This window comes from Amblyraja radiata, chromosome 2 (assembly GCF_010909765.2).
Source record: "Amblyraja radiata isolate CabotCenter1 chromosome 2, sAmbRad1.1.pri, whole genome shotgun sequence".
Lineage (NCBI taxonomy): Eukaryota > Metazoa > Chordata > Chondrichthyes > Rajiformes > Rajidae > Amblyraja > Amblyraja radiata.
The window spans coordinates 19311886-19338462 of NC_045957.1; the positions used below are offsets into that span (position 1 = coordinate 19311886).

At 44.3% G+C, this 26577-nt stretch overlaps 1 protein-coding gene across 2 annotated transcripts in view; it reads right to left on the reverse strand.

Moving 5' to 3' along the window:
* tfpi2 (tissue factor pathway inhibitor 2) overlaps nucleotides 1-26577 on the reverse strand; it is a 75951-nt gene that overhangs the window by 37638 nt on the left and 11736 nt on the right. Inside the window, exon 3 of one of the 2 annotated variants that reach the window (XM_033042686.1) lies at nucleotides 17932-18135. The exons of the other annotated variant lie outside the window; for it this stretch is intronic. Coding sequence (XP_032898577.1) covers nucleotides 17932-18135 — 204 coding nt within the window. The remainder of the gene's footprint in view (nucleotides 1-17931; nucleotides 18136-26577) is intronic. 2 annotated transcript variants of the gene reach the window in all.

A 26577-nucleotide genomic window follows, 5' to 3' on the forward strand; every position in this document is an offset into this window, starting at 1 on the left:
TTACTTGAAGTTAGAGAAAGCAATATACATACTGCTTGGTTGTAAGCTGCCCAATCAAAATATGAGGTGCTGTTCCTCCAATTTGCATTGGGCCTCACTCTGGCAGTGAAGGAGGCCCAGGGCAGAAAGGTCAGTGTGGAAATGGGAGGGGCAGTCAAAGTGTTTAGTAACCGGGAGATCGCATAGGCCTTGGCGGACCGAGCGGTTGACCCTCGAGTTGACCCTTACCCATAGTTCTTCCACAGTACGATATGCAGTCTGTCTTTGATAAAAAATTATTTTCATTCCCCACGCAGCCACCAAAAACAAACTTCTCACACTCCTGTGATTTAACATTGAAGTAATAGCGAAGGATATTGTGATAACAGAGTCCCTCAGCAGCTGGCTGAGAGCAGACATTTCTCTTGTCTAAAAAAACACAAATTGTTGCATGTAATTTATATTAAGACATATTGACTAAGTAAATCCAAATACTGGTGCCTGGAATCAAGAAACAATTGGATTATTACTGTCCAGTACAAGTACCAACAGACAGGAGAATTCAAAATGAGGTGGTAAACCTATGACTGTGTAAATCGATTCACAATTACCACTTTCGCACTGTAAGAGGGCAATCAGCCCAAATCACATTTATGATCACACCCAATCTCTCCAGACAGTGAGTGTGGGTGAGTGGATTTTGGACCACTATTACATTGGATTTAGTAGTAGTGAGCAACCACCTATGGAGAGACCATCTGCTTGAGTCAAAAAGCTGCTTAGAAATACTACGAGAGCAGCCAACCAAACACAGCTGCAGTCAATGTATTAAAGATATTAACTTCCATGCAAATCTCAAAATACAGAGTAAATGACATTAACCAAACCAGTTGAGCACCTGAAACACTGTCAGATAATGAAGCACTAAATTGATAAACACACTGGGATGAATACAGTTTAGCATAATGACGTGGTTATGGGAGAAGATAAGGGACTGGAGCCAGGTTTAAGAACTTAGAAATATTAAATCTTGCCTAATGCCAACTTTCAGGATATACTGTAAAAGTTAGTCTGAATTGTTAGTAGATATGATCGGTTGATTGATTCTAATCAAATTAATAATTATAAAACTTGCAACAGTAACATTTTCAATCTTTTGGATTAGTCAAATAATTTCAGGACATAAAGCAAGGCTGAACTCTGCAATCCATTCCATGTTCAGTTGCCGTTGTAGCTCTGCTGTGTTCTAATTTAAATGAGTCTACACCAGTGGTTCCCAACCTTTTTTTGGCCATGCCCCACCTAATCATCTCTAAAATCCTGATGCCCCCCCCCCATATTTTAGCACGAGCAGACAAAGAAATAATTCTCAGAAAATGGAATTTACTCAAAATAACATCTGAAACATAAACTACATATGTTTACCTGATGCCCCCCTTAAAAATCAAATTTCCCCCCTGTGGGGCGTACGCCCCACGTTGGGAACCACTGGTCTACACTATTTGTTTAGGGTGCAGAGATTTAAAGGAAAAATGCTTAACTCTTAAACTGAATAAACTAACAAAGATTTGTGTTTGGATTGGATTAAAGGCAGGAGTGATCGTCCGTAATTCCACAGGTGAGGCAAGGTCTGGATCCATATCAGCCTAAAATGACGATTTTGCACTTGATTCATGTACAATGGATTAATTCATGATAAAGTGAAAATGCTTATTACTACCATCATCATAAAAGCTAACCAGGTGCTTGTATGTACACAAAAATGTAAGTCATGCTGATTGTATTAATCTCAATACGTGGTGCCTACCATCTTCTTTAAATGTATTTAACCAAGAGGCTTATGCATCCAAGACGTGCCTCAATATAACAGAGAATAGTGTGAAATCATTCAGCTTTTCAATTAACAAAACCTTGATCTCCTAAATTAATTTTCTTTGTCTACCTTTAAAATAATAATTAATTATTTTTTGTGTAATACATTCTACAGTTCTTCAGAATTGGTGACTGTGCAGGTAATTTTACAGTGCCATGTAAACCAAGCCACAGAGATTAGATAAATGCAAAATTAAATCTTTGCTCAATGAGGGAAACTCAAGTGATGGTTGTGGTATGTTTTTGTGTGAGATCAATAAGCACAAAATTATAGTTCCCACTCCTATACAGATCCCTTCCATTGTGGGAGGTTCAATACCCATGATAGACTGGGCAGTGCTCACCACTTTTTGAAATCTCTTTTGTTCCTGGGCATTCAAGTTGCTAAACCAGGCCATGATGCAACCCTGTCAAAATGCTCTCTACCATACACTCGAAGAAGTTCAAGAGAGTATTCGTCGACAAACCAAATCATCTCAATCTTCTATGGAAGTAGAAATGTTAATGGACTTTCTTTATGAGTGCATCAATGTGTAATGTGTCCAAGTTCTTGCTAAGGTAGGAGTTGATATACACCATAACCAACCTCTCAAAGCATGCCATCACCACGGATATTAGGTCGTTGAGGCATGTCACCTTACCTGGGGTATTATTGATGCCCTTTTAAAGCAGGTGAGAGCCTCAGGTTTAAGTAATGAAATGTTGAAGATGTCTGCATAAAACTCTAGCCCCATTGATTCACACAGGTTTTGAGAACACACCCAGGTGTACCATCTGGTCCAGACACTTTTCAAGAGTTCACCCTCCTATAGGATCTTCAGACATTGGCCTCGATGACTACGATTGCTACACTATTGGGGGGCTATGGGAGCACGGGAAAGCACACTGGTGTTCTCCCTATTGAAGTGTGCATAGAATGCATTGAGCTCTTCTGGGAATGATGCTTTACTGTCACTTGAGCTGCCCCTTGGTTTCACCTTGTGGGAAGTGCAAGCCCTGCCACTGCTGTTGAATGTCCATCTCATTATCCAGTTTTAAGCGAAAGTCTCTTTTAACCTTTGTGATAGCATTATCAGGTCATATCTGGACTTCTTATATGAATCTTATATGGTCATACTTTCCCGCCCTACAATTGTGCATGCCATCTGCCATGTCAACCATGTTGCTGTACTCAATGGAGGCCTCCCCAGTGTTTCCTAACGCTATTGTCTATAACGGTGATCCTCCATGAGATCTGCCATTTCCCTGTTCACAGGGATTCCCTTACAATTTGTAGTTCCTTTGCTGTCGGGAAATTGTAATAGCTCGTCTTTTTGAATGGCCAATCAGTCAGCCGTTATAGTACTCATTTATGTTGTTTATTTTACCCAGTTAAATTCAGAAATGCAACATTTTAATTCTTTGCTGCTTGTAAAATGTGGCCACAATGGTGGTCAAAAAGTGTGTGTGTGTGTGCGTGTGTGTGTGTGTGTGTGTGTGTGTGTGTGCGTGCGTGTGTGTGTGTGTGCGCTAGTAGAGTGGATAAGGTAGAACCAGTGGATGTTATATCTGGCCTTTCAGAAGGCTTTTGACAAGGTCCCACATAAGAGATTAGTATACAAACTTAAAGCACATGGTATTGGGGGTTCAGTATTGGTGTGGATAGAGAACTGGCAGGCAGACAGGAAGCAAAGTGTAGGAGTAAACGGGTCCTTTTAACAATGGCAGGCAGAGACTAGTGGGGAACTCAAGGCTCAGTGCTGGGACCCCAGCTATTTACAATATATATTAATGATTTGGACGAGGGAATTGAATGCAACATCTCCAAGTTTGCAGATGACACAAAGTTGGGGGGCAGTGTTAGCTGTGAGAAGGATGCTAGCAGGCTGCAAGGTGACTTGGATAAGCTGGGTGAGTGGGCAAATGCATGGCAGATGCAGTATAATGTGGATAAATGTGAGGTGATCCACTTTGGTGGCAAAAACAGGAAAGTAGACTATTATCTGAATGGTGGCCGATTAGGAAAAGGGGAGATGCAACGAGACCTGGGTGTCATGGTACACCAGTGATTAAAAGTAGGCATGCAGGTGCAGCAGGCAGTGAAGAAAGCGAATGGTATGTTAGCATTCATAGCAAAAGAATTTGAGTATAGGAGCAGGGAGGTTCTACTGCAGTTGTACAGGGTCTTTGTGAGACCACACCTGGAGTATTGCGTACAGTTTTGGTCTCCTAATCTGAGGAAAGACATTCTTGCCATAGAGGGAGTACAGAGAAGGTTCACCAGACTGATTCCTGGGATGTCAGGACTTTCATATGAAGAAAGACTGGATAGACTCGGCTTGTACTCGCTAGAATTTAGAAGATTGAGGGGGGATCTTATAGAAACTTACAAAATTCTTAAGGGGTTGGACAGGCTAGATGCAGGAAGATTGTTCCCGATGTTGGGGAAGTCCAGAACAAGGGGTCACAGTTTAAGGATAAGGGGGAAATCTTTTATGACCGAGTTGAGAAAAACATTTATCACACAGAGAGTGGTGAATCTCTGGAACTCTCTGCCACAGAAGATAGTTGAGGCCAGTTCATTGGCTATATTTAAGAGGGAGTTAGATGTGGCCCCTGTGGCTAAAGGGATCAGGGGGTATGGAGAGAAGGCAGGTACAGGATACTGAGTTTGATGATCAGCCATGATCGTATTGAATGGCGGTGCAGGCTCGAAGGGCCGAATGGCCTTCTCCTGCACCCATTTTCAATTTTTCTATCTTTCTATGTATGGAACGACTGGCTAAAGAGGCATTGCTAAGCAGAAGTAAAGGTTAGTTAACCCACAGTGACAGAATAACTAGCGACACTTATATAAACCTTTTGATTGTGCAATATGAAAAGGAACTAGAGCAGAAAGAGTGGATTAAAATACTGTATGTTTACCAGTCAGAAATGCTGATTGTGAACAATTACAATTTGTATTGTATGAATCAAAAGTCACAATTTTCATTTCTGTAGTCAAATAATTTAATATGATTATTAAACAAATAACTTGGTCTTGGAATAACATAATGAACACTCAGTAAACTACTATATAATAAAAGAGCAAGAGGTTTCTATTCTGAAGAAATCAATGAGAAATCCAGTTGGAGTATTGCCTGTGGCCATGTTAAAGTCCAAAAGCATTTCACTGAAATTAAACTTTGTTCCACAAATCTGAAAGAAAAAGTAGTATGAAGGAAAGGAATACCCTCGACATACATGTTGCATTTCATGTTAAAGAGTTACTATCTATCTATCCATCAACAGTATATAAAGTTGTGATGTTTCAATAAGCGAGTTCGGTATTCCGACTGCTCATGCCCAGGTCACTCGCTTTAAACATTTTCGGTAGCTGTGCTGCTGCATGGGTGCAGACCTGCGTTTCGTCTATGGCCGAGGTCGGGCCTGGATCTCCAGCGCTGCGGGCGCTGTTGAGTTGCTGCTGGGCCGTTCCACCTCTCTCAGGTGTCCCATCCCTGTCCGGGGCGGCCACGAGCTTGCAGCTCTGGCTCGGCTCTGCTCAAGTTCCCGGGGGGCCCATTCCTGGGCGGGCCGGGGACCATTGGCTGTGCCTCTCGCCTTGTCCAGTGGTTGTCAGTTGGCCCTCTCGCTGCCGGCGGGGGCCGAGCGCCGGTCATCAGTGGGGTTGCACACGAGGTGCTGCGCTGCAGGCGGAGTTGAGCTGGAGTTGGTGATTCTTCTCAGCCAGGCTGCGGGCCTGTGGGCCACTGCTCCTGGGTCGCCCTGGACGTCTCCGGCCGCCTCCGAAATGGGGGTTGAATGGGGACGGTCCAGTGGTGGTTCGGCAGCGCTTGCGGCACTGGGGACCCGGGTTCGATCCTGGCTGCGGATGAGGCACGGGACTGTATGCGCAAAGCAGCATACCTGGTCCAGTCTCTCCCCATCTCCCAGACGCATACGCCCCATCTCTCCTGCTCTCCTGCTACATGGCACCCCCGTTCCTCAGATTAAATATATTTTTACACATAAATTATGAATAAAGATAAGAATTTATACACAGTTTATACAGCCAGCACTTTGTTCGCTTTTTCTTTATGGCGAATGACCTTTGACAAATCCCATGATTCTTTGCGTTTTTCGGAATACCGAACTCGCTTTTAAGATTGATTCAACGGAGCTTATCCCCAGCCAAAAGTACCTTACGATCTCACCCCTCTCAAGAAAGTGGCAGAGGACCATTCCTGCCCCCTATTAAATGCAACTACATATCTGCTGCCAAACTGCACTCATCTTTAATGAAAAGCTCTTGGAAATGTTTTAATTAAGTTCAGTAACCCTATTCTAATGAATGGATGATTCTAAAGTCTGGGGCAGTTTGAGATTGAGACAGAGGAGATGTTGGAGCTCTTGGAGACCATTAAGGTGAACAAATCCTCAGGGCCTGTTGGGATCTATCCCAGATTTTTGAGAGAAGAGAAGAGATTGCAGGAACCTGGATGATGACCTGTACATCCTCTCGTGCCACATGCAAGGTCCCACAGGACTGGAGGGTAACTAATGTTGATCCTTTATTGAAGAAGGGAAGTAGAGAGAATCCAGGCAATTATAGGATGGTGATGCCCGCTTAAGTGGTAGGGAAGCTAGTGGAAAAGATGTATTCACATTTGGAGGCATATAAGTTAATTAGGAACAATCAGCATAGCTTTGTACATGGCAGATGGCGTCTGACTAACATGATCGAGTTCTTTGAGGGGATGACAAAGGTGATCAATGAGGTTTGGGTAATGGATATTATATACATGGATTTTAATAAAGCATTTGATAAAGTCCCCCATGATAGGGTGTTCCATAAGATTAAAATGCACATGATTAACAATGACTTGATCAAATGGATTCAGAACAGGCTTACAGATAGTAGACAGGGCTGTGGTGGAATGGCAGTGTCCTGACTGGTGTCCAGTGGAGTTCCACAGGGATTTGTGCTGGGACCTCTGCTGTTTGCGATATATATATATATAAATGACTTGGACGTAAATGTAGGTCGATTGCATAGTACGTTTGCAGATGACACCAAGTTTGCTGGGATCACAGCCTATGAGGAAGGCTGTCAAAGTATATGGCGGGATATAGATCTACGAAATAGGCAGAGAAATGGCAGATGGAGTTTAATCTGGGAAAGTGTGAGATATCGCACTATTTGGAGGTTGAATATAAGGGGAGTATAAAATGAATGGCGAGAACCTTAACGGTATTGTAGAATAGATGGATCTTGGGGTCCAAGTTCACAACTCTCTGAAAATGGTAACATAAGTAGATAGAATAGTAAAAAAAGGCTTCCAGTATGCTTGCCTTCATTGGTTGTGGCATTGAGTAGAAAAGTAAGGAAGTTATGATGTAGCTTTATTGGACTTTGGTTAGGCTGCATTCCTAGGATGGAATTATCAAATTGATATTAATTATTAATTTATCAAATCAAATTACCGATAATGAGGGTGGTGAGTGGGGTTGGCAGTGGAGGCAGATACCATAATAACATTTAAGAAATGTGTAGGTAGGCACATGGATAAACAGGGAATGGAGGGATATGGAATATGTGCAGTCAGAGGAGAATTGGTCTTGGCATAGACATTGTGCGCTGAAGGGACTGTTTCTGTGCTATAGTATTCCATGTAGTATATTCTTTTTTAGTTTTAGTTGGCATTAAGCTAAGGGACCAGTAAAAATATTATCAAACCCTTTAGTTTCAGATGTTAGGAAATCATTGAAGATGATCAGCAATGGTGCCTCCAGTGTCCTCTGTACATCCTATGAAATTGCCAGATGAGCCTCAGCCTGATCCAGCCCCATTTGCTTCTTTCAGATTGTTTAAGAAGGAACTGCAGATGCTGGAAAATCAAAGATAGACAAACGTGCTGGAGAAATTCAGCTCCATAGATGCTGCCACACCTGCTGAGTTTCTCCAGCACTTTTGTCTACCTGCTTCTTTCAGATGTCAGCTTACACAGTTTAAAATCTTTCAATTAATCAGGGAACTTCACATTTGTCACAGTTTCTTTGTATCCAAATGCAAGACTAAATAGGAACACTAAATACTTTAGTTGAAACTTACTGATAGTGCTGCCACATTGCTTTGTGCAGTTAGCCTTTGATAAAAAGTTATTTTCATTCCCCTTGCATCCACCATAAACAAATTGTTCACACATCTGAGCTGTAATATTGTAGTAATAGCGAATATGCATGGCTTTACAGGGACCCACTTCCATTGGCATAGAGCAGATTTCACTCTTGTCTGAGTAAATGCCTGGAAACAAGAAATAATTGAAATCCAACCTATTACCATCCAGTAAAGGTGCCAACAGATTGTAGTATCCATAATATGGTGGTGAACCAAAACCAGTGTAAATCAATATACAATTATTGTCTTAGCAGTGAGAAGGCAACTAGCCAAAATCACATTTATGATCACACCCAGTCTCTCTAGACAGTGAGTATGGATGAGTGGAGTTTGAGCCACTATTGTATTAGATTTGGCAATATTGTTGCACACTCCAATTGAGGCCCATCTGCCAGGGGCCATAAAGGTACATAGATATACAACTCAAAGGCAGCCAAGCAAACAAAACTGCATTCAATGTCATAAAATAGTTTTACTTCCATGCTAGTTGCATAATTGACATTAACAAAACAGCTGGGCACCGAGGACACTGGACCATGTTTGCATCAAACACGAATCAAACCCATGATTGCTGATCCAGCATGAACAGGTAAAATCTGTGCCTAAGTGATCATTTGATATATGACATCAACTCTGGGGACCTGAGCACAAAATTGATGCTGAAAGTTCTGAAGGCCATCTACGTTGCTGGAGAAGCAGTTGTTTAGATGATGCATTGAATCTACTGTAGAACACATCAGCAACTTTAAGCAGCTGGAAAATGACACAATGGCATAATTGTGAAGAAAATCAGAGGAGCTCATATCAATGTCCTAGCCAATATATCACAATGGTATGTTAGCATTCATAGCAAAGGATTTGAGTATAGGAGCAGGGAGGTTCTACTGCAGTTGTACAGGGTCTTGGTGAGACCACACATGGAGTATTGCGTACAGTTTTGGTCTCCTAATGTGTCAGCCTCGATAACAATCAGCACGGGAGCACCCCAAGGCTGCGTGCTCAGCCCCCTGCTGTACTCACTCTATACCCATGACTGCGTAGCCAACCACAGTGCGAATTCCATCATCAAGTTCACTGACGACACCACCATTGTGGGGCGTATCACTGATGGGGATGTCAGAATATAGAAGGGAGATCGAGCAACTGTCCATATGGTGCCAGCGCAATAACATGGCCCTCAACACCCACAAACCCAAGGAACTGATTGTGGACTTTGGAAGAAGTAGGAAGGGGACCCACAGCCCCATTTATATCAACGGGTCGATGGTTGAAAGAGTCAAGAACTTCAAATTCCTGGGCGTGCACATCTCTGAAGATCTTTCCTGGTCCGAGAACACTAACGCAATTATCAAAAAAGCTCATCAGCGCCTCTACTTCCTGAGATGATTATGGAGAGTCGGTTTGTCAAGGAAGACTCTCTCTAACTTCTACAGGTGCACAGTAGAGAGCATGCTGACCGGTTGCATCGTGGCTTGGTTCGGCAATTTGAGCGCCCTGGAGAGGAAAAGACTACAAAAAGTAGTAAACACTGCCCAGTCCATCATCAGCTCTGACCTTCCTTCCAACGAGGGGATTTATCGCAGTCGCTGCCTCAAAAAGGCTGGCAGTATCATCAAAGAACCACACCATCCTGGCCACACACTCATCTCCCTGCTACCTTCAGGTAGAAGGTACAGGAGCCTGAAGACTGCAACAACCAGGTTCAGGAATAGCTACTTCCCCACAGCCATCAGGCTATTAAACCTGGCTCGGACAAAACTCTGATTATTAATAACCACTTTCTGCTATTTGCACTTTATCAATTTATTTATTCATGTGTGTATATATTTATATCATGGTATATGGACACATTTATCTGTTTTGTAGTAAATGCCTACTATTTTCTGTGTGCTTAAGCAAAGCAAGGATTTCATTGTCCTATACAGGGACACATGACAATAAACTCACTTGAACTAATCTGAGGAAAGACATTCTTGCCATAAAGGGAGTACAGAGAAGGGAGTAAAGAGTTTCTATCTATCTATCTATCTATCTATCTATCTATCTATCTATCTATCTATCTATCTATCTATCTATCTATCTATCTATCAACAGTATATAAAGTTGTGACGTTGCAATAAGCGAGTTCGGTATTCCCAGGTCCAGTTCACCCGCTTTAAACATTTTCGGTAGCGGTGCAGACCTGCGTTTCGTCCATGGCCGAGGTCGGGCCTGGAGCTCCAGCGCTGCGGGCACTGTTGAGTTGCTGCTGGGCCGTTCCAACCTCTCTCAGGTGTCCCATCCCTGTCCGGGGTGGCCCCGAGCTTGCAGCTCTGACTCGGCTCTGCTCGAGTTCCCAGGGGGCCCATTCCTGGGCGGGCCGGGGACCATTGGCTGTGCCTCTCGCCTTGTCCAGTGGCTGTCAGTTGGCCCACTCGCTGCCGGCGGGGGCCGTGCGCCGGTCATCAGTAGGGTTGCACACGTGGTGCTGCGGTGCAGGCAGCGTTGAGCTGGAGTTGGTGCTTCTTCTCAGCCAGGCTGCGGGCCTGTGGGCCACTGCTCGGGGGTTGCCCCGGACGTCACCAGCCGCCCCTGAAGGGGGGGAAGGGGGAACGGGGATGGTCCAGTGGTGGTTCGGCAGCGCTTGCAGCACTGGGGACCCGGGTTCAATCCTGGCTGCGGATGAGGCACGGGTCTGTGTGCGCAAAGCAGCATAGCTGGTCCAGTCTCTCCCCATCTCCCAGACGCATACGCCCCATCTCTCCTGCTCTCCTGCTACCTGGCACCTCCGTTCCTCAGATTAAATATATTTTTACACATAAATTATGAATAAAGATAAGAATTTATACACAGTTTATACAGCCAGCACTTTGTTCGCTTTTTCTTTATAGCGAATGACCTCTGACAAATCCCATGATTCCTTGCGTTTTTCGGAATACAGAACTCGCTTTTAAGATTGATTCAACGGAGCTTATCCCCAGCCAAAAGTACCTTACGATCTCACCTCTCTCAAGAAAGGGGCAGAGGACCATTCCTGCCCCCTATTAAATGCAACTACATATCTGCTGCCAAACTGCACTCATAGAAACATAGAAACATAGAAAATAGGTGCAGGAGTAGGCCATTCGGCCCCTCGAGCCTGCACCGCCATTCAATATGATCATGGCTGATCATCCAACTCAGTATCCTGTACCTGCCTTCTCTCCATACCCCCTGATCCCTTTAGCCACAAGGGCCACATCTAACTCCCTCTTAAATATAGCCAATGAACTGGCCTCAACTACCGTCTGCGGCAGAGAATTCCAGAGATTCACCACTCTCTGTGTGAAAAAAGTTTTCCTCATCTCGGTCCTAAAAGATTTCCCCCTTATCCATAAACTGTGACCCCTTGTTCTGGACTTCCCCAACATCGGGAACAATCTTCCTGCATCTAGCCTGTCCAAACCCTTAAGAATTTTGTAAGTTTCTATAAGATCCCCCCTCAATCTTCTAAATTCTAGCGAGTACAAACCGAGTCTATCCAGTCTTTCTTCATATGAAAGACCTGATATCCTAGGAATCAGTCTGGTGAACCTTCTCTGTACTCCCTCTATGGCAAGAATGTCTTTCCTCAGATTAGGAGACCAAAACTGTACGCAATACTCCAGGTGTGGTCTCGCCAAGACCCTGTACAACTGCAGTAGAACCTCCCTGCTCCTATACTCAAATCCTTTTTGCTATGAATGCTAACATACCATTTGCCTTCTTCACTGCCTGCTGCACCTGCATGCCTACTTTTAATGACTGGTGTACCATGACACCCAGGTCTCGTTGCATCTCCCCCTTTCCTAATCGGCCACCATTCAGATAATAATCTACTTAATCATCTTTAAATAAAAGCTCTTGGAAATGTTTTAATTAAGTTCTGTAACCCTATTCTAATGAATGGATGATTCTAAAGTCTGGGGCAGTTTGAGATTGAGACAGAGGAGATGGTGGAGCTCTTGGAGACCATTAAGGTGAATAAATCCTCAGGGCATGTTGGGATCTATCCCAGAATTTTGAGAGAAGAGATTGCAGGAACCTGGATGATGATCTGTACATTTTCTCGTGCAACATGCAAGGTCCCAGAGGACTGGAGGGTAACTAATGTTGATCCTTTATTGAAGAAGGGAAGTAGAGAGAATCCAGGCAATTATAGGATGGTGATGCCCGCGTAAGTGGTAGGGAAGCTAGTGGAAAAGATGTATTCACATTTGGAGGCATGTAAGTTAATTAGGGAACAATCAGCATAGCTTTGTACATGGCAGATGGTGTCTGACTAACATGATCGAGTTCTTTGAGGGGATGACAAAGGTGATCAATAAGGTTTGGGTTATGGATATTATATACATGGATTTTAATCAAGCATTTGATAAAGTCCCCCATGATAGGGTGTTCCATAAGATTAAGATGCACATGATTAACAGTGACAGTCATATGGATTCAGAACAGGCTTACTGATAGTAGACAGGGCTGTGGTGGAATGGCAGTGTCCTGACTGGAGCCCAGTGGAGTCCCACAGGGATTTGTGCTGGGACCTCTGCTGTTTGTGATATATCTATATTACTAACACTCTGTTCTTGACCGGTTTTGGCGATCTGTGCTGTGATTTCCGAGAGAACGCCGCCACCTACGGCCGTTATTTTTGGCCACCTCGCTCAGAGCGCCCCTCCGCCGCATGTGGAGATATTAATGATTTTACAAAATTCCCATTCTCTCTATTGCCCCCGCTGGCGGCAGGGGGGAGGGACTATAAAACCAGGAAGTGGTGTGCCTCACTCACTCTTCAAGATGGAGGAAGGCAGTGGGTCACGTTTCTCTGAGCTGTGAATAACACTGAACACATGTCTACTCAAATGTAAGTGCCCTTAGTGGTTCTAAAATGCTTGCAGAATGTGTCTATTGGTTCTAAAGCTTGCAAAAAAAGTGACTATTGGTTCTAAAGGAGGCCCGGGACCGTTGGAGACAGTGGAGGAGAGTCAGGGCGGTGAGTACTTAAATCGGGCGCGGGGCTTGTTTTCACAAAGGCCCGGGACCGTTGGAGACAGTGGAGGAGGGTCAGGGCTTTTACCAAAACCCGTAACGTTCCACACTCCATAGGGAGGGTTCTGGTGGAAGCCGCTGATTGGCGGAAGCAGACTAGAGGAAGCAGCAGATTGGTTGCAACCTCAGGTTAGCATTTCTGCTTTCTGGTTAAAGTTACAGTTCTTTAGTAAAGGTACAGTGGGCTAAAGGTACAGTGCTTTTTGTTTATATAATAAAGGTGCAGTTTAAAGGGCAAGAGGGAGCAGCTGTTTGTGTCAGATACCTGCTGATTTCTCCCAGCGGTTTCTATTGTATTATACTGGTATCGGATCCAGGGTAAGGCGAGAGAATGACAGTCAGAGCAGTGTACTGTTCTGGATGTCAGATGTGGGAGGTCATGGTGTCGGATGGCCCTCCAGACGTCCACATCTGCACCAGGTGCAGAGAGATGGGGCTCCTAAGGGACCGTATTAGGTTCCTGGAGCAGCAGCTCGATGACCTCTGTCTGGTCAGGGAGAGTGACGAGGTCATAGAGGGGAGTTATAGGGAGGTGGTCACTCCAAAACCACGGGAGAGAGACATGTGGGTCACGCTAAGGAAGGGCAAGGGGCAGAGGCAGGGACGAGTGAGTACTCCAATGTTGGTACACCTTGCAAATAAGTACTCCTGTTTGAGTACGGATGGGGGTGACAGCCTACCCGGGGGTAGCAACAGCGGACGGGCCTCCAGCACAGAGACCGGCCCTGTTGCTCCGAAAGGTAGGGAAAAAAAGAAGAGGGCAATTGTAATTGGGGACTCTATTGTTAGAGGGTCGGATAGGCATTTCTGTGGACGCAGTCGGGAGACCAGGATGGTGGTCTGCCTCCCTGGTGCCAAGGTCTCGGACGTGTCTCAACACATCCAAGATATCCTGAAATCAGAGGGAGAGGAGCCTGAGGTCGTGGTACATATTGGTACAAATGACATAGGTAAAAAAAGTGAAGAGGTCCTGAAGGGAGGATTTAGGGAGTTGGGAGGAGAGTTAAGGAAAAGGACCAAAAAAGGTAACAATCTCAGGATTACTGCCTGTACCACGCGACAGTTAGAGTAGGAATGGAGCGAGGTGGAGGATAAATGCGTGGCTGAAAGACTGGTGCAGAGGGCAGGGATTCAAGTTTCTGGATTATTGGGACTTCTTTTGGGGAAGGTGGGACCTGTACAGAAAGGGTGGGTTGCACTTGAACCCGAGGGGGACCAATATCCTGGCAGGGAAATTTGCAAAGGTCACTGGGGAGACTTTAAACTAGAATGGTTGGGGCGAGGGACTCAAATAGAGAAAGCTAGTAGACAGAATGGGAGGCAGGAAGCAGAAAAGGGAAGCACTCGGACACAAGAGGAGAAAGAAAAAAAAGGAAATAAACAGAGAAGAAGAGACGGGGGGTTTCTTAAATGTGCATATTTTAATGCTAGGAGCATTGTAAGAAAGGTGGATGAGCTTAGAGTATGGATAGACACCTGGAAGTATGATGTTGTGGCGATCAGTGAAACATGGTTGCAGGAGGGCTGTGATTGGAAACTAAATATTCCAGGATTTCGTTGCTTCAGGTGTGATAGAATTGGAGGGGCAAGAGGTGGAGGTGTTGCATTGCTAGTCAGGGAAGATATTACAGCAGTGCTTTGGCAGGATAGATTGGAGGGCTCATCTAGGGAGGCTATTTGGGTGGAACTGAGAAGTGGGAAAGGTGTAGCAACACTTATAGGGGTGTATTATAGACCGCCAAATGGGGAACGAGAATTGGAAGAGCAAATATGTAAGGAGATAGCAGATATTAGTAGTAAGCACAAGGTAGTGATTGTGGGAGATTTCAACTTTCCACACATAGACTGGGAAACACATTCTGTAAATGGGCTGGATGGTTTGGAGTTTGTAAAATGTGTGCAGGATAGTTTTTTGCAGCAATACATAGAGGTACCTACTAGAGGAGGGGCAGTGCTGGACCTCCTGTTAGGAAATGAGACGGGACAGGTGGCGGAGGTATGCGTTGGGGAGCACTTCGGGTCCAGTGATCACAATACCATTAGTTTCAATATAATTATGGAGAAGGTCAGAACTGGACCTAGGGTTGAGATTTTTGATTGGAGAAAGGCTAACTTTGATGAGATGCGAGATGATTTAAAAGGAGTGGACTGGGACATTTTGTTTTATGGGAAAGATGTAGAAGAGAAATGGTGGACATTTAAAGGGGAAATTTTAAGAGTACAGAATCTTTATGTTCCTGTTCGGTTGAAAGGAAACAGTAAAAATTGGAAAGAGCCCTGGTTTTCAAGGGAAATTGGACCTTGTTCGGAAAAAGAGGGAGATCTACAATAATTATAGGCAGCATGAAGTAAATGAGGTGCTTGTGGAGTATAAGGAATGTAAAAAGAATCTTAAGAAAGAAATTAGAAAAGCTAAAAGAAGATATGAGGTTGCTTTGGCAAGTAAGGTGAAAGTAAATCCAAAGGGCTTCTACAGCTATATTAATAGCAAAAGGATAACGAGGGATAAAATTGGTCCATTGGAGAAACAGAGTGGGCAGCTATCTGCAGAACCAAAAGAGATGGGGGAGATATTGAACAATTTCTTTTCTTCGGTATTCACCAAGGAGAAGGATATTGAATTATGTGAGGTAGGGGAAACGAGTAGAGTAGTTATGGATACTATGAGTTTCAAAGTAAAAGAAGTACTGACACTTTTGAAAAATATAAAAGTGGAGAAGTCTCCAGGTCCTGACAGGATATTCCCTAGGACATTGAGGGAAGTTAGTGTAGAAATAGCCGGGGCTATGACAGAAATATTTCAAATGCCATTAGAAACGGGAATAGTCCCCGAGGATTGGCGTACTGCGCATGTTGTTCCATTGTTTAAAAAGGGTTCTAAGAGTAAACCTAGCAATTATAGACCTGTTAGTTTGACTTCAGTGGTGGGCAAATTAATGGAAAAGATACTTAGAGATAATATATATAAGCATCTGGATAAACAGGGTCTGATTAGGAACAGTCAACATGGATTTGTGCCTGGAAGGTCATGTTTGACTAGTCTTCTTGAATTTTTTGAAGAGTTTACTAGGGAAATTGACGAGGGTAAAGCAGCGGATGTTGTCTATATGGACTTTAGTAAGGCCTTTGACAAGGTTCCTCATGGAAGGTTGGTTAAGAAGGTTAAACTGTTGGGTATAAATGCAGGAATAGCAAGATGGATTCAGCAGTGGCTGAATGGGAGAAGCCAGAGGGTAATGGTGGATGGCTGTTTGTCGGGTTGGAGGCAGGTGACTAGTGGGGTGTCTCAGGGATCTGTGTTGGGTCCTTTGTTGTTTGTCATGTACATCAATGATCTGGATGAAGGGGTGGTAAATTGGATTAGTAAGTATGCAGATGATACCAAGATAGGGGGTGTTGTGGATAATGAAGAGGATTTCCAAAGTCTACAGAGTGATTTAGGCCATTTGGAAAAATGGGCTGAAAGATGGCAGATGGAGTTTAATGCTGATAAATGTGAGGTGTTACACCTTGGCAGGACAAATCAAAATAGGACGTACATGATATATGGTAGGGAATTGAAGAATACAGTTGAACAGAGGGATCTGGGAATAACCGTGCATAGTTCCTTGAAGGTGGAATCTCATATAGATAGGGTGGTAAAGAAAGCTTTTGGTATGCTAGCCTTTATAAATCAGAGCATTGAGTATAGAAGCTGGGATGTAATGTTAAAATTGTACAAGGCATTAGTGAGGATGGCCCAAGGCAAGGTCCCCCTCCGCTGAGCAGATGCAAAGAATTCTTCCCATCAATGAAAAATAAGTGTTATTAGTTTTTTTTTAAATGTTGAGAATCTCTCTCCTGTCAATCACTCCATGAAAGCCACACCTTTTCCGGTGGGGGAGAGGGGTTATAAAACCCGGAAATGTGGGTGTGGCTCAGTCTCTGCAAGATGGAGGAGGGAGAGGTCATGACTCGCTGTCTTTAGTGGCTTTGCACGCTACTTCAAATGGTAAGAAACTGCACTTGAATTTGGTGGCCTTATACCCTGCTTGAAATAGAATTTCAAGGATTAGCCGTTAGTCAACTCCCAGCCCACCAGCCGTGAGTGAGTGAGTTGCCAGCACAAGAGGCTTGATTGACTGAGACGCCAGCCCAAGAATCCATTTGGCGCACAATCAGCCCCATTTTCATTCCCCTCTGGAAACCAGTCCCTTCAGCCCACAACACCCAAACTAGCGCTCCAGAAAGCCCCCCCCCCCCCCCCCCACCCCCAACTGGCCACCAATATTAGAATTGGTGGAGAGGTGGAATATTGCATTGGATGACCAGCCCTCCTGTGTGATGCTGGGACCCAACGGAAATGTGTAGGTAGGCACATGGATATACAGGGTATGGAGGGATGTGGAATATGTGCAGTCAGAGGAGAATTGGTCTTGGCATAGACATTGTGTGCTGAAGGGACTGTTTCTGTGCTATAGTATTCCATGTAGTATATTCTTTGTTAGTTTTAGTTGGCAGTAAGCTAAGGGACCAGTAAAAATATTTTCAAACCCTTTAGTTCCAGATGTTAGGAACACATTAAAAACGATCAGCAATGGTGCCTCCAGTGTCCTCTGTACATCCTGTGAAATTGCCAGCTAAGCCTCAGCCCCATTTGCTTCTTTCAGATTGTTTAAGAAGGAACTGCAGATGCTGGAAAATCAAAGATAGACAAAAGTGCTGGAGAAACTCAGCTCCATGGATGCTGCCACACCTGCTGAGTTTCTCCAGCACGTTTGTCTACCTGCTTCTTTCAGATGTCAGCTTACACAGTTTAAAATCTTTCAATTAATAAGGGAACTTCACATTTGTCACAGTTTCTTTGTATCCAAATGCAAGACTAAATATGAACACTAAATACTTTAGTTGAAACTTACTGATAGTTCTGCCACATTGCTTTGTGCAGTTAGCCTTTGATAAAAAGTTATTTTCATTCCCCTTGCATCCACCATAAACAAATTGTTCACACATCTGAGCTGTAATATTGAAGTAATAGCGAATGTCCCTGGCTTTACAGGGACCCACTTCCATTGGCATAGAGCAGATTTCACTCTTGTCTGAGTAAATCCAAATGGCGATGCCTGGAAACAAGAAATAATTGAAATCCAACCTATTACCACCCAGTAAAGGTGCCAACAGATTGTAGTATTCATAATATGGTGGTTAACCAAAACCAGTGTAAATCAATATACAATTATTGTCTTAGCAGTGAGAAGGCAACTAGCCAAAATCACATTTATGATCACACCCAGTCTCTCTAGACAGTGAGTATGGATGAGTGGAGTTTGAGCCACTATTGTATTAGATTTGGCAATATTGTTGCACACTCCAATTGAGGCCCATCTGCCAGGGGCCATAAAGGTACATAGATATACAACTCAAAGGCAGCCAAGCAAACAAAACTGCATTCAATGTTATAAAATATTTTTACTTCCATGCTAGTTGCATAATAGATTGGGTGACATTAACAAAACAGCTGAGCACCGAGGACACTGGACCATGTTTGCATCAAACACAAAACAAACCCATGATTGCTGATTCAGCATGAACATGTAAAATCTGTGCCTAAGTGATCATTTGATATATGACATCAACTCTGGGGACCTGAGCACAAAATTGATGCTGAAAGTTCTGAAGGTCATCTACGTTGCTGGAGAAGCAGTTGTTTAGATGATGCATTGAATCTACTGTAGAACACATCAGCAACTTTAAGCAGCTGGAAAATGACACAATGGCATAATTGTGAAGAAAATCAGAGGAGCTCATATCAATGTCCTAGCCAATATATCACAATTAAGTATCTGATTATCAACTCATTGATGTTCACAGGCAAATTCACCAGGCAAACTACACCAACATGTATTTTGATTTAAAATGGATATCTGATAGTGAAGTCCCAACGTGATAACTATAATATTGTACCTGGGATGAATATAGATCATCATATTCAACTGCTTGTTGGATCCAGGCTTAAGAATTCAGAAATATTAAATCTTGCCTTACGCCAACTTTCAGGATCTAAAATTCAGACTGAATTGTCAGCAGATGTAACAGAATTGATTAATTTTAATCAGATAGATAATATCTTGCAGCATGAACTTTTTCGATCATTTACTATTATGAGATGAACGGAGCTCCCAGTGAGCGCTTCGCAGCCATGGTGGAGCGCACCCAGCTACCAGCACGGAGTCGACCAGGATCGGGCTCTGCTGCTTGCCAGGCGAGGAGGGCCGTCAATGAGAGTGGAGGGGCGTCGATGAGAGTGGAGGGACGTCGATGAGAGTGGAGGGACGTCGATGAGAGTGGAGGGACGTCGATGAGAGTGGAGGGACGTCGATGAGAGTGGAAGGACGTCGGGGAGCGTTGTCCGCATGAGTCCCGGCTGTCAGCCCAGGGCATGCCGCTGAGAACAAAGAGGAACCCGCTGTGGGGGGGGAACACTGAGAACAAAGAGGGACTTGGGGATGGGGAGGTGGGTATGAAGAGGGACTATACCAAACACTTTTGTAACTAGCTCCTTTTACATACGACTCTTTGCATTCTTGTGTACTATACGTAAAACAAAGAATTTCACTGTACCAAGTACACATGACAATAAAGTATCAATCAATCAGTAATTTCAGAAATAACATAAAACAAGGCTGACCTATGATGCCCATTCTATGATTTTACTTCGGAGTCATGTGAGTGACAACGTGAAGACCCCGTCCAGCACGCATGCGCGACATAGCGTCTCACGCAGTGCACAGCGACGGACGGGAGTACGAGATCTCTCGCAACAATTTGAAAACGGACCTTCAGGTAAGCAAATCTTACTCTGAGGACATGGTGTTGAGACCCTGTTCTGTTTTATTTTTAAATAGGAATGGAACAGGAAAAACACCAAGGAAGGTCGTTCCCGTCGGGCTGCATTGGACCAGGAGGGTTCCAGCAGTGGGGGGCGACCGGCGGCACCTGGACTGCACAACGTTGCGGTCCACAGTCACCGACAGCCTTCCGAGCTGAGCCCAGCGCCGCTAGCATAGCTCAAAAAGGGAACGTTGGCGACCAACCGCAGCGGGCTGGATGATAGGCACAACGGAAGTCGGACCGGCCGGTTCACTCAGAAGAGCCTGGCACGGTAGACTCCCGCCCGAGAGCGGCTAAAGGTGACCGTTTCAAGCCTTATGGAAAGGCTCATGGAGCAAAACCTCCAGCGAGACTTGCTCCGGGAGATGGGGCAAGCTCGCCAAGGGAGCACAAACACTCCCGCTCCAGTGCACTAACAGCACTTGCCATCGCATCTCCCTCAACAGAGGGGAGCGTTGGTGACCAGGGCTGGGCTGTTCAAGAAGAGGGGTCACTGGCTGAACAAAATCGGGAGTATGCTTGAGGTACAGGACCAGGAAGAGCTGCTAGGTGTGGTGAACCACTATGTGGCAACACCATGAGCGGGACGGCCGTTACAGCCTAAACTGGTGGCCAACTTACTACCTGTCCTTTAAACCTCTCCAAGACAGGTAGTCATTGAGGCGTTGGACTTTATCACGCCTCCCCAAAATTGCATTTGCTCAATGTATCTGCCATTACTGGGGGTACATTGAGCAGGGTATTTAAACCCAAAAACTTAAAATTGCAAAAAATGCTGATACCCCTGATGTCGGCTATCACTTCACATGCTCATTCCATGGACAGGGTTGACATGACAAATCACCCTGGCTCTACTGTGCAACAGTATGTGATTAACAACCTCCGGAAGGAGGTCATAAGACCTGCCCTCAAACTCAAAAATTCGCAGGACTGTGTGGAACGCAGACCTCAGAACCACAGATCCTGCTATTTGGCAAAGAATTACCAAATCAAGCCTAAAATCTGGACACAGAATCCAAGGCATTTGGCCTCATGAGGGCAGGACCTGGAATGAGCAAACCACGCAAACCCAGACGGCAGTAGGCTTCAACTTCATGTTACTGTTGAAAGCTCGGGGCCCGCTACCATCCCCGCAGGTCTTTCGGGACAGGGCCCAGAGCGGGCCCCATGGAAAATGCGCCACCCCCCAACAACACCACCCCGACAGACAAGGAACCAGAAACCGAAGAAATGAACACACCACCAAACATCAGTGGAGGTAGGTGGGTCTGGTTCCTACCATCACATAAAAGGTGAGGGGATTGTGCTAACAGGGGGGGATGGGGGGGGGGACTACACCTGTTGTTGGAAGCATGAAGAACTATCACACTTGGTAGCTATATACCAAAAAGAGAGGCCCGGGACCGTTGGAGACAGTGGAGGAGGGTCAGGGCGGTGAGTACTTAAATCGGGCGCGGGGCTTGTTTTCACAGAGGCCCGGGACCGTTGGAGACAGTGGAGGAGGGTCAGGGCTTTTACCAAAACCCGTAACGTTCCACACTCCATAGGGAGGGTTCTGGTGGAAGCCGCTGATTGGTGGAAGCAGACTAGAGGAAGCAGCTGATTGGGTGCAACCTCAGGTTAGCATTTCTGCTTTCTGGTTAAAGGTACAGTTCTTTAGTAAAGGTACAGTGGGCTAAAGGTACAGTGCTTTTTGTTTATATAATAAAGGTGCAGTTTAAAGGGCAAGAGGGAGCAGCTGTTTGTGTCAGATACCTGCTGATTTCTCCCAGCAGTTTCTATTGTATTATACTGGTATCGGATCCAGGGTAAGGCGAGAGAATGACAGTCAGAGCAGTGTACTGTTCTGGATGTCAGATGTGGGAGGTCATGGTGTCGGATGGCCCTCCAGACGTCCACATCTGCACCAGGTGCAGAGAGATGGGGCTCCTAAGGGACCGTATTAGGTTCCTGGAGCAGCAGCTCGATGACCTCTGTCTGGTCAGGGAGAGTGACGAGGTCATAGAGGGGAGTTATAGGGAGGTGGTCACTCCAAAACCACGGGAGAGAGACATGTGGGTCACGTTAAGGAAGGGCAAGGGGCAGAGGCAGGAACGAGGGAGTACTCCAATGTCGGTACACCTTGCAAATAAGTACTCCTGTTTGAGTACGGATGGGGGTGACAGCCTACCCGGGGGAAGCAACAGCGGACGGGCCTCCAGCACAGAGACCGGCCCTGTTGCTCCGAAAGGTAGGGAAAAAAAGAAGAGGGCAATTGTAATTGGGGACTCTATTGTTAGGGGGTCGGATAGGCGTTTCTGTGGACGCAGTCGGGAGACCAGGATGGTGGTCTGCCTCCCTGGTGCCAAGGTCTCGGACGTGTCTCAACGCATCCAAGATATCCTGAAATCAGAGGGAGAGGAGCCTGAGGTCGTGGTACATATTGGTACAAATGACATAGGTAAAAAAAGTGAAGAAGTCCTGAAGGGAGGATTTAGGGAGTTGGGAGGAGAGTTAAGGAAAAGGACCAAAAAGGTAACAATCTCAGGATTACTGCCTGTACCACGCGACAGTGAGAGTAGGAATGGAGCGAGGTGGAGGATAAATGCGTGGCTGAAAGACTGGTGCAGAGGGCAGGGATTCAAGTTTCTGGATCATTGGGACTTCTTTTGGGGAAAGTGGGACCTGTACAGAAAGGATGGGTTGCACTTGAACCAGAGGGGGACCAATATCCTGGCGGGGAAATTTGCAAAGGCTACTGGGGAGACTTTAAACTAGAATGGTTAGGGCGAGGAACTCAAATAGAGAAAGCTAGTAGACAGAATGGGAGGCAGGAAGCAGAAAAGGGAAGCACTCGGACACAAGAGGAGAAAGAAAAAAAAGGAAATAAACAGAGAAGAAGAAACGGGGGGTTTCTTAAATGTGCATATTTTAATGCTAGGAGCATTGTAAGAAAGGTGGATGAGCTTAGAGTCTGGATAGACACCTGGAAGTATGATGTTGTGGCGATCAGTGAAACATGGTTGCAGGAGGGCTGTGATTGGAAACTAAATATTCCAGGATTTCGTTGCTTCAGGTGTGATAGAATTGGAGGGGCAAGAGGTGGAGGTGTTGCATTGCTAGTCAGGGAAGATATTACAGCAGTGCTTTGGCAGGATAGATTGGAGGGCTCATCTAGGGAGGCTATTTGGGTGGAACTGAGAAGTGGGAAAGGTGTAGCAACACTTATAGGGGTGTATTATAGACCGCCAAATGGGGAACGAGAATTGGAAGAGCAAATATGTAAGGAGATAGCAGATATTAGTAGTAAGCACAAGGTAGTGATTGTGGGAGATTTCAATTTTCCACACATAGACTGGGAAACACATTCTGTAAATGGGCTGGATGGTTTGGAGTTTGTAAAATGTGTGCAGGATAGTTTTTTGCAGCAATACATAGAGGTACCTACTAGAGGAGGGGCAGTGCTGGACCTCCTGTTAGGAAATGAAACGGGACAGGTGGCGGAGGTATGCGTTGGGGAGCACTTCGGGTCCAGTGATCACAATACCATTAGTTTCAATATAATTACGGAGAAGGTCAGAACTGGACCTAGGGTTGAGATTTTTGATTGGAGAAAGGCTAACTTTGATGAGATGCGAGATGATTTAAAAGGAGTGGACTGGGACATATTGTTTTATGGGAAAGATGTAGAAGAGAAATGGAGGACATTTAAAGGGGAAATTTTAAGAGTACAGAATCTTTATGTTCATGTTCGGTTGAAAGGAAACAGTAAAAATTGGAAAGAGCCCTGGTTTTCAAGGGAAATTGGACATCTTGTTCGGAAAAAGAGGGAGATCTACAATAATTATAGGCAGCATGAAGTAAATGAGGTGCTTGTGGAGTATAAGGAATGTAAAAAGAATCTTAAGAAAGAAATTAGAAAAGCTAAAAGAAGATATGAGGTTGCTTTGGCAAGCAAGGTGAAAGTAAATCCAAAGGGTTTCTACAGCTATATTAATAGCAAAAGGATAACGAGGGATAAAATTGGTCCATTGGAGAAACAGAGTGGGCAGCTATCTGCAGAGCCAAAAGAGATGGCGGAGATATTGAACAATTTCTTTTCTTCGGTATTCACCAAGGAGAAGGATATTGAATTATGTGAGGTAAGGGAAACGAGTAGAGTAGTTATGGATACTATGAGTTTCAAAGTAAAAGAAGTACTGACACTTTTGAAAAATATAAAAGTGGATAAGTCTCCAGGTCCTGACAGGATATTCCCTAGGACATTGAGGGAAGTTAGTGTAGAAATAGCCGGGGCTAAGACAGAAATATTTCAAATGTCATTAGAAACGGGAATAGTCCCCGAGGATTGGCATACTGCGCATGTTGTTCCATTGTTTAAAAAGGGTTCTAAGAGTAAACCTAGCAATTATAGACCTGTTAGCTTGACTTCAGTGGTGGGCAAATTAATGGAAAAGATACTTAGAGATAATATATATAAGCATCTGGATAAACAGGGTCTGATTAGGAACAGTCAACATGGATTTGTGCCTGGAAGGTCATGTTTGACTAATCTTCTTGAATTTTTTGAAGAGGTTACTAGGGAAATTGACGAGGGTAAAGCAGTGGATGTTGTCTATATGGACTTTAGTAAGGCCTTTGACAAGGTTCCTCATGGAAGGTTGGTTAAGAAGGTTAAACTGTTGGGTATAAATGCAGGAATAGCAAGATGGATTCAGCAGTGGCTGAATGGGAGAAGCCAGAGGGTAATGGTGGATGGCTGTTTGTCGGGTTGGAGGCAGGTGACTAGTGGGGTGCCTCAGGGATCTGTGTTGGGTCCTTTGTTGTTTGTCATGTACATCAATGATCTGGATGAAGGGGTGGTAAATTGGATTAGTAAGTATGAAGATGATACCAAGATAGGGGTTGTTGTGGATAAAGAAGAGGATTTCCAAAGTCTACAGAGTGATTTAGGCCATTTGGAAAAATGGGCTGAAAGATGGCAGATGGAGTTTAATGCTGATAAATGTGAGGTGTTACACCTTGGCAGGACAAATCAAAATAGGACGTACATGATAAATGGTAGGGAATTGAAGAATACAGTTGAACAGAGGGATCTGGGAATAACCGTGCATAGTTCCTTGAAGGTGGAATCTCATATAGATAGGGTGGTAAAGAAAGCTTTTGGTATGCTAGCCTTTATAAATCAGAGCATTGAGTATAGAAGCTGGGATGTAATGTTAAAATTGTACAAGGCATTGGTGAGACCAAATCTGGAGTATGGTGTACAATTTTGGTCGCCCAATTATAGGAAGGATGTCAACAAAATAGAGAGAGTACAGAGGAGATTTACTAGAATGTTGCCTGGGTTTCAACAACTAAGTTACAGAGATAGGTTGAATAAGTTAGGTCTTTATTCTCTGGAGCGCAGAAGGTTAAGGGGGGACTTGATAGAGGTCTTTGAAATGATGAGAGGGTTAGACAGAGTTGATGTGATCAAGCTTTTCCCTTTGAGAATAGGGAAGATTCAAACAAGAGGACATGACTTCAGAATTAAGGGACAGAAGTTTAGGGGTAACATGAGGGGGAACTTCTTTACTCAGAGAGTGGTAGCGGTGTGGAATGAGCTTCCAGTGGAAGTGGTGGCGGCAGGTTCGTTGGTATCATTTAAAAATAAATTGGATAGGCATATGGATGAGAAGGGAATGTAGGGTTATGGTATGAGTGCAGGCAGGTGGGACTAAGGGAAAAAAGTTGTTCGGCACGGACTTGTAGGGCCAAGATGGCCTGTTTCCGTGCTGTAATTGTTATATGGTTATATGGTTATTCAAGGATAAAAATTGAATTCAAGAAAAACTTGCCACCAGTTCAGCATGCACCCCAAAGGGGTTTTACCCGCTCACTAAAAAGAAAAACATGAGGGACAAGCTGAACTGGAGAAGTTACATACAAAGGGGTCATAGAGAAGTCTAAATATGAACCTTTGGAATTCGTATTAAATTTACTAAAACCAAAAAAGATGGTGATTGTCGCACCATCATTGACTTAACCACATTGAATACTTTCGTCAGGTATACACACTTTAATGGAAAACATTTGTAACTGCCAAACAATGGATTTCCTAAGGATACTTTATGGCAGGCATCGACTTAAAAGATGCTTACTATTCAGTACCCATTCATAAAGATCATCGGAGATACCTAAAATTTTACCTGGATGGGGTAACTATGGCAGTACAAATTATTGAGACCAGCCCTGACACCATTAAGGAAACATATTGTCATGGCATATCTCGATGATATTTAATAATAGACAAAACCATGGAATTAGCTAATTCAGCAGCATTAGCTACTAAAAACCTATTTAATCTTGGGCTTGTCATACATCCAGATACATCTACATTGACACCATCCATAACTATGGACTATCTGGTATTCAATTAACTCAGTCCACATGTCTATAACGTTGCCAAAGAAAAATCAGCAGAATTGGCACAAACCTGCAACAAATTAATGGTTAACAATCAACCAACCTTTTGACAAAGTGGCAAGAGTAATTGGGAAATTAGTAGCAGCATTACCAGCTACCTAGCTTGGACCTTTGCATTAGAACAAAGGTGCTAGCGTTTTAAACAACATGAAATTGCCAATTTTCAGACATAATGATGGAAAGAGAACATTTGGCATAGTTCCAGTCCCATCATTTATCAATAACCC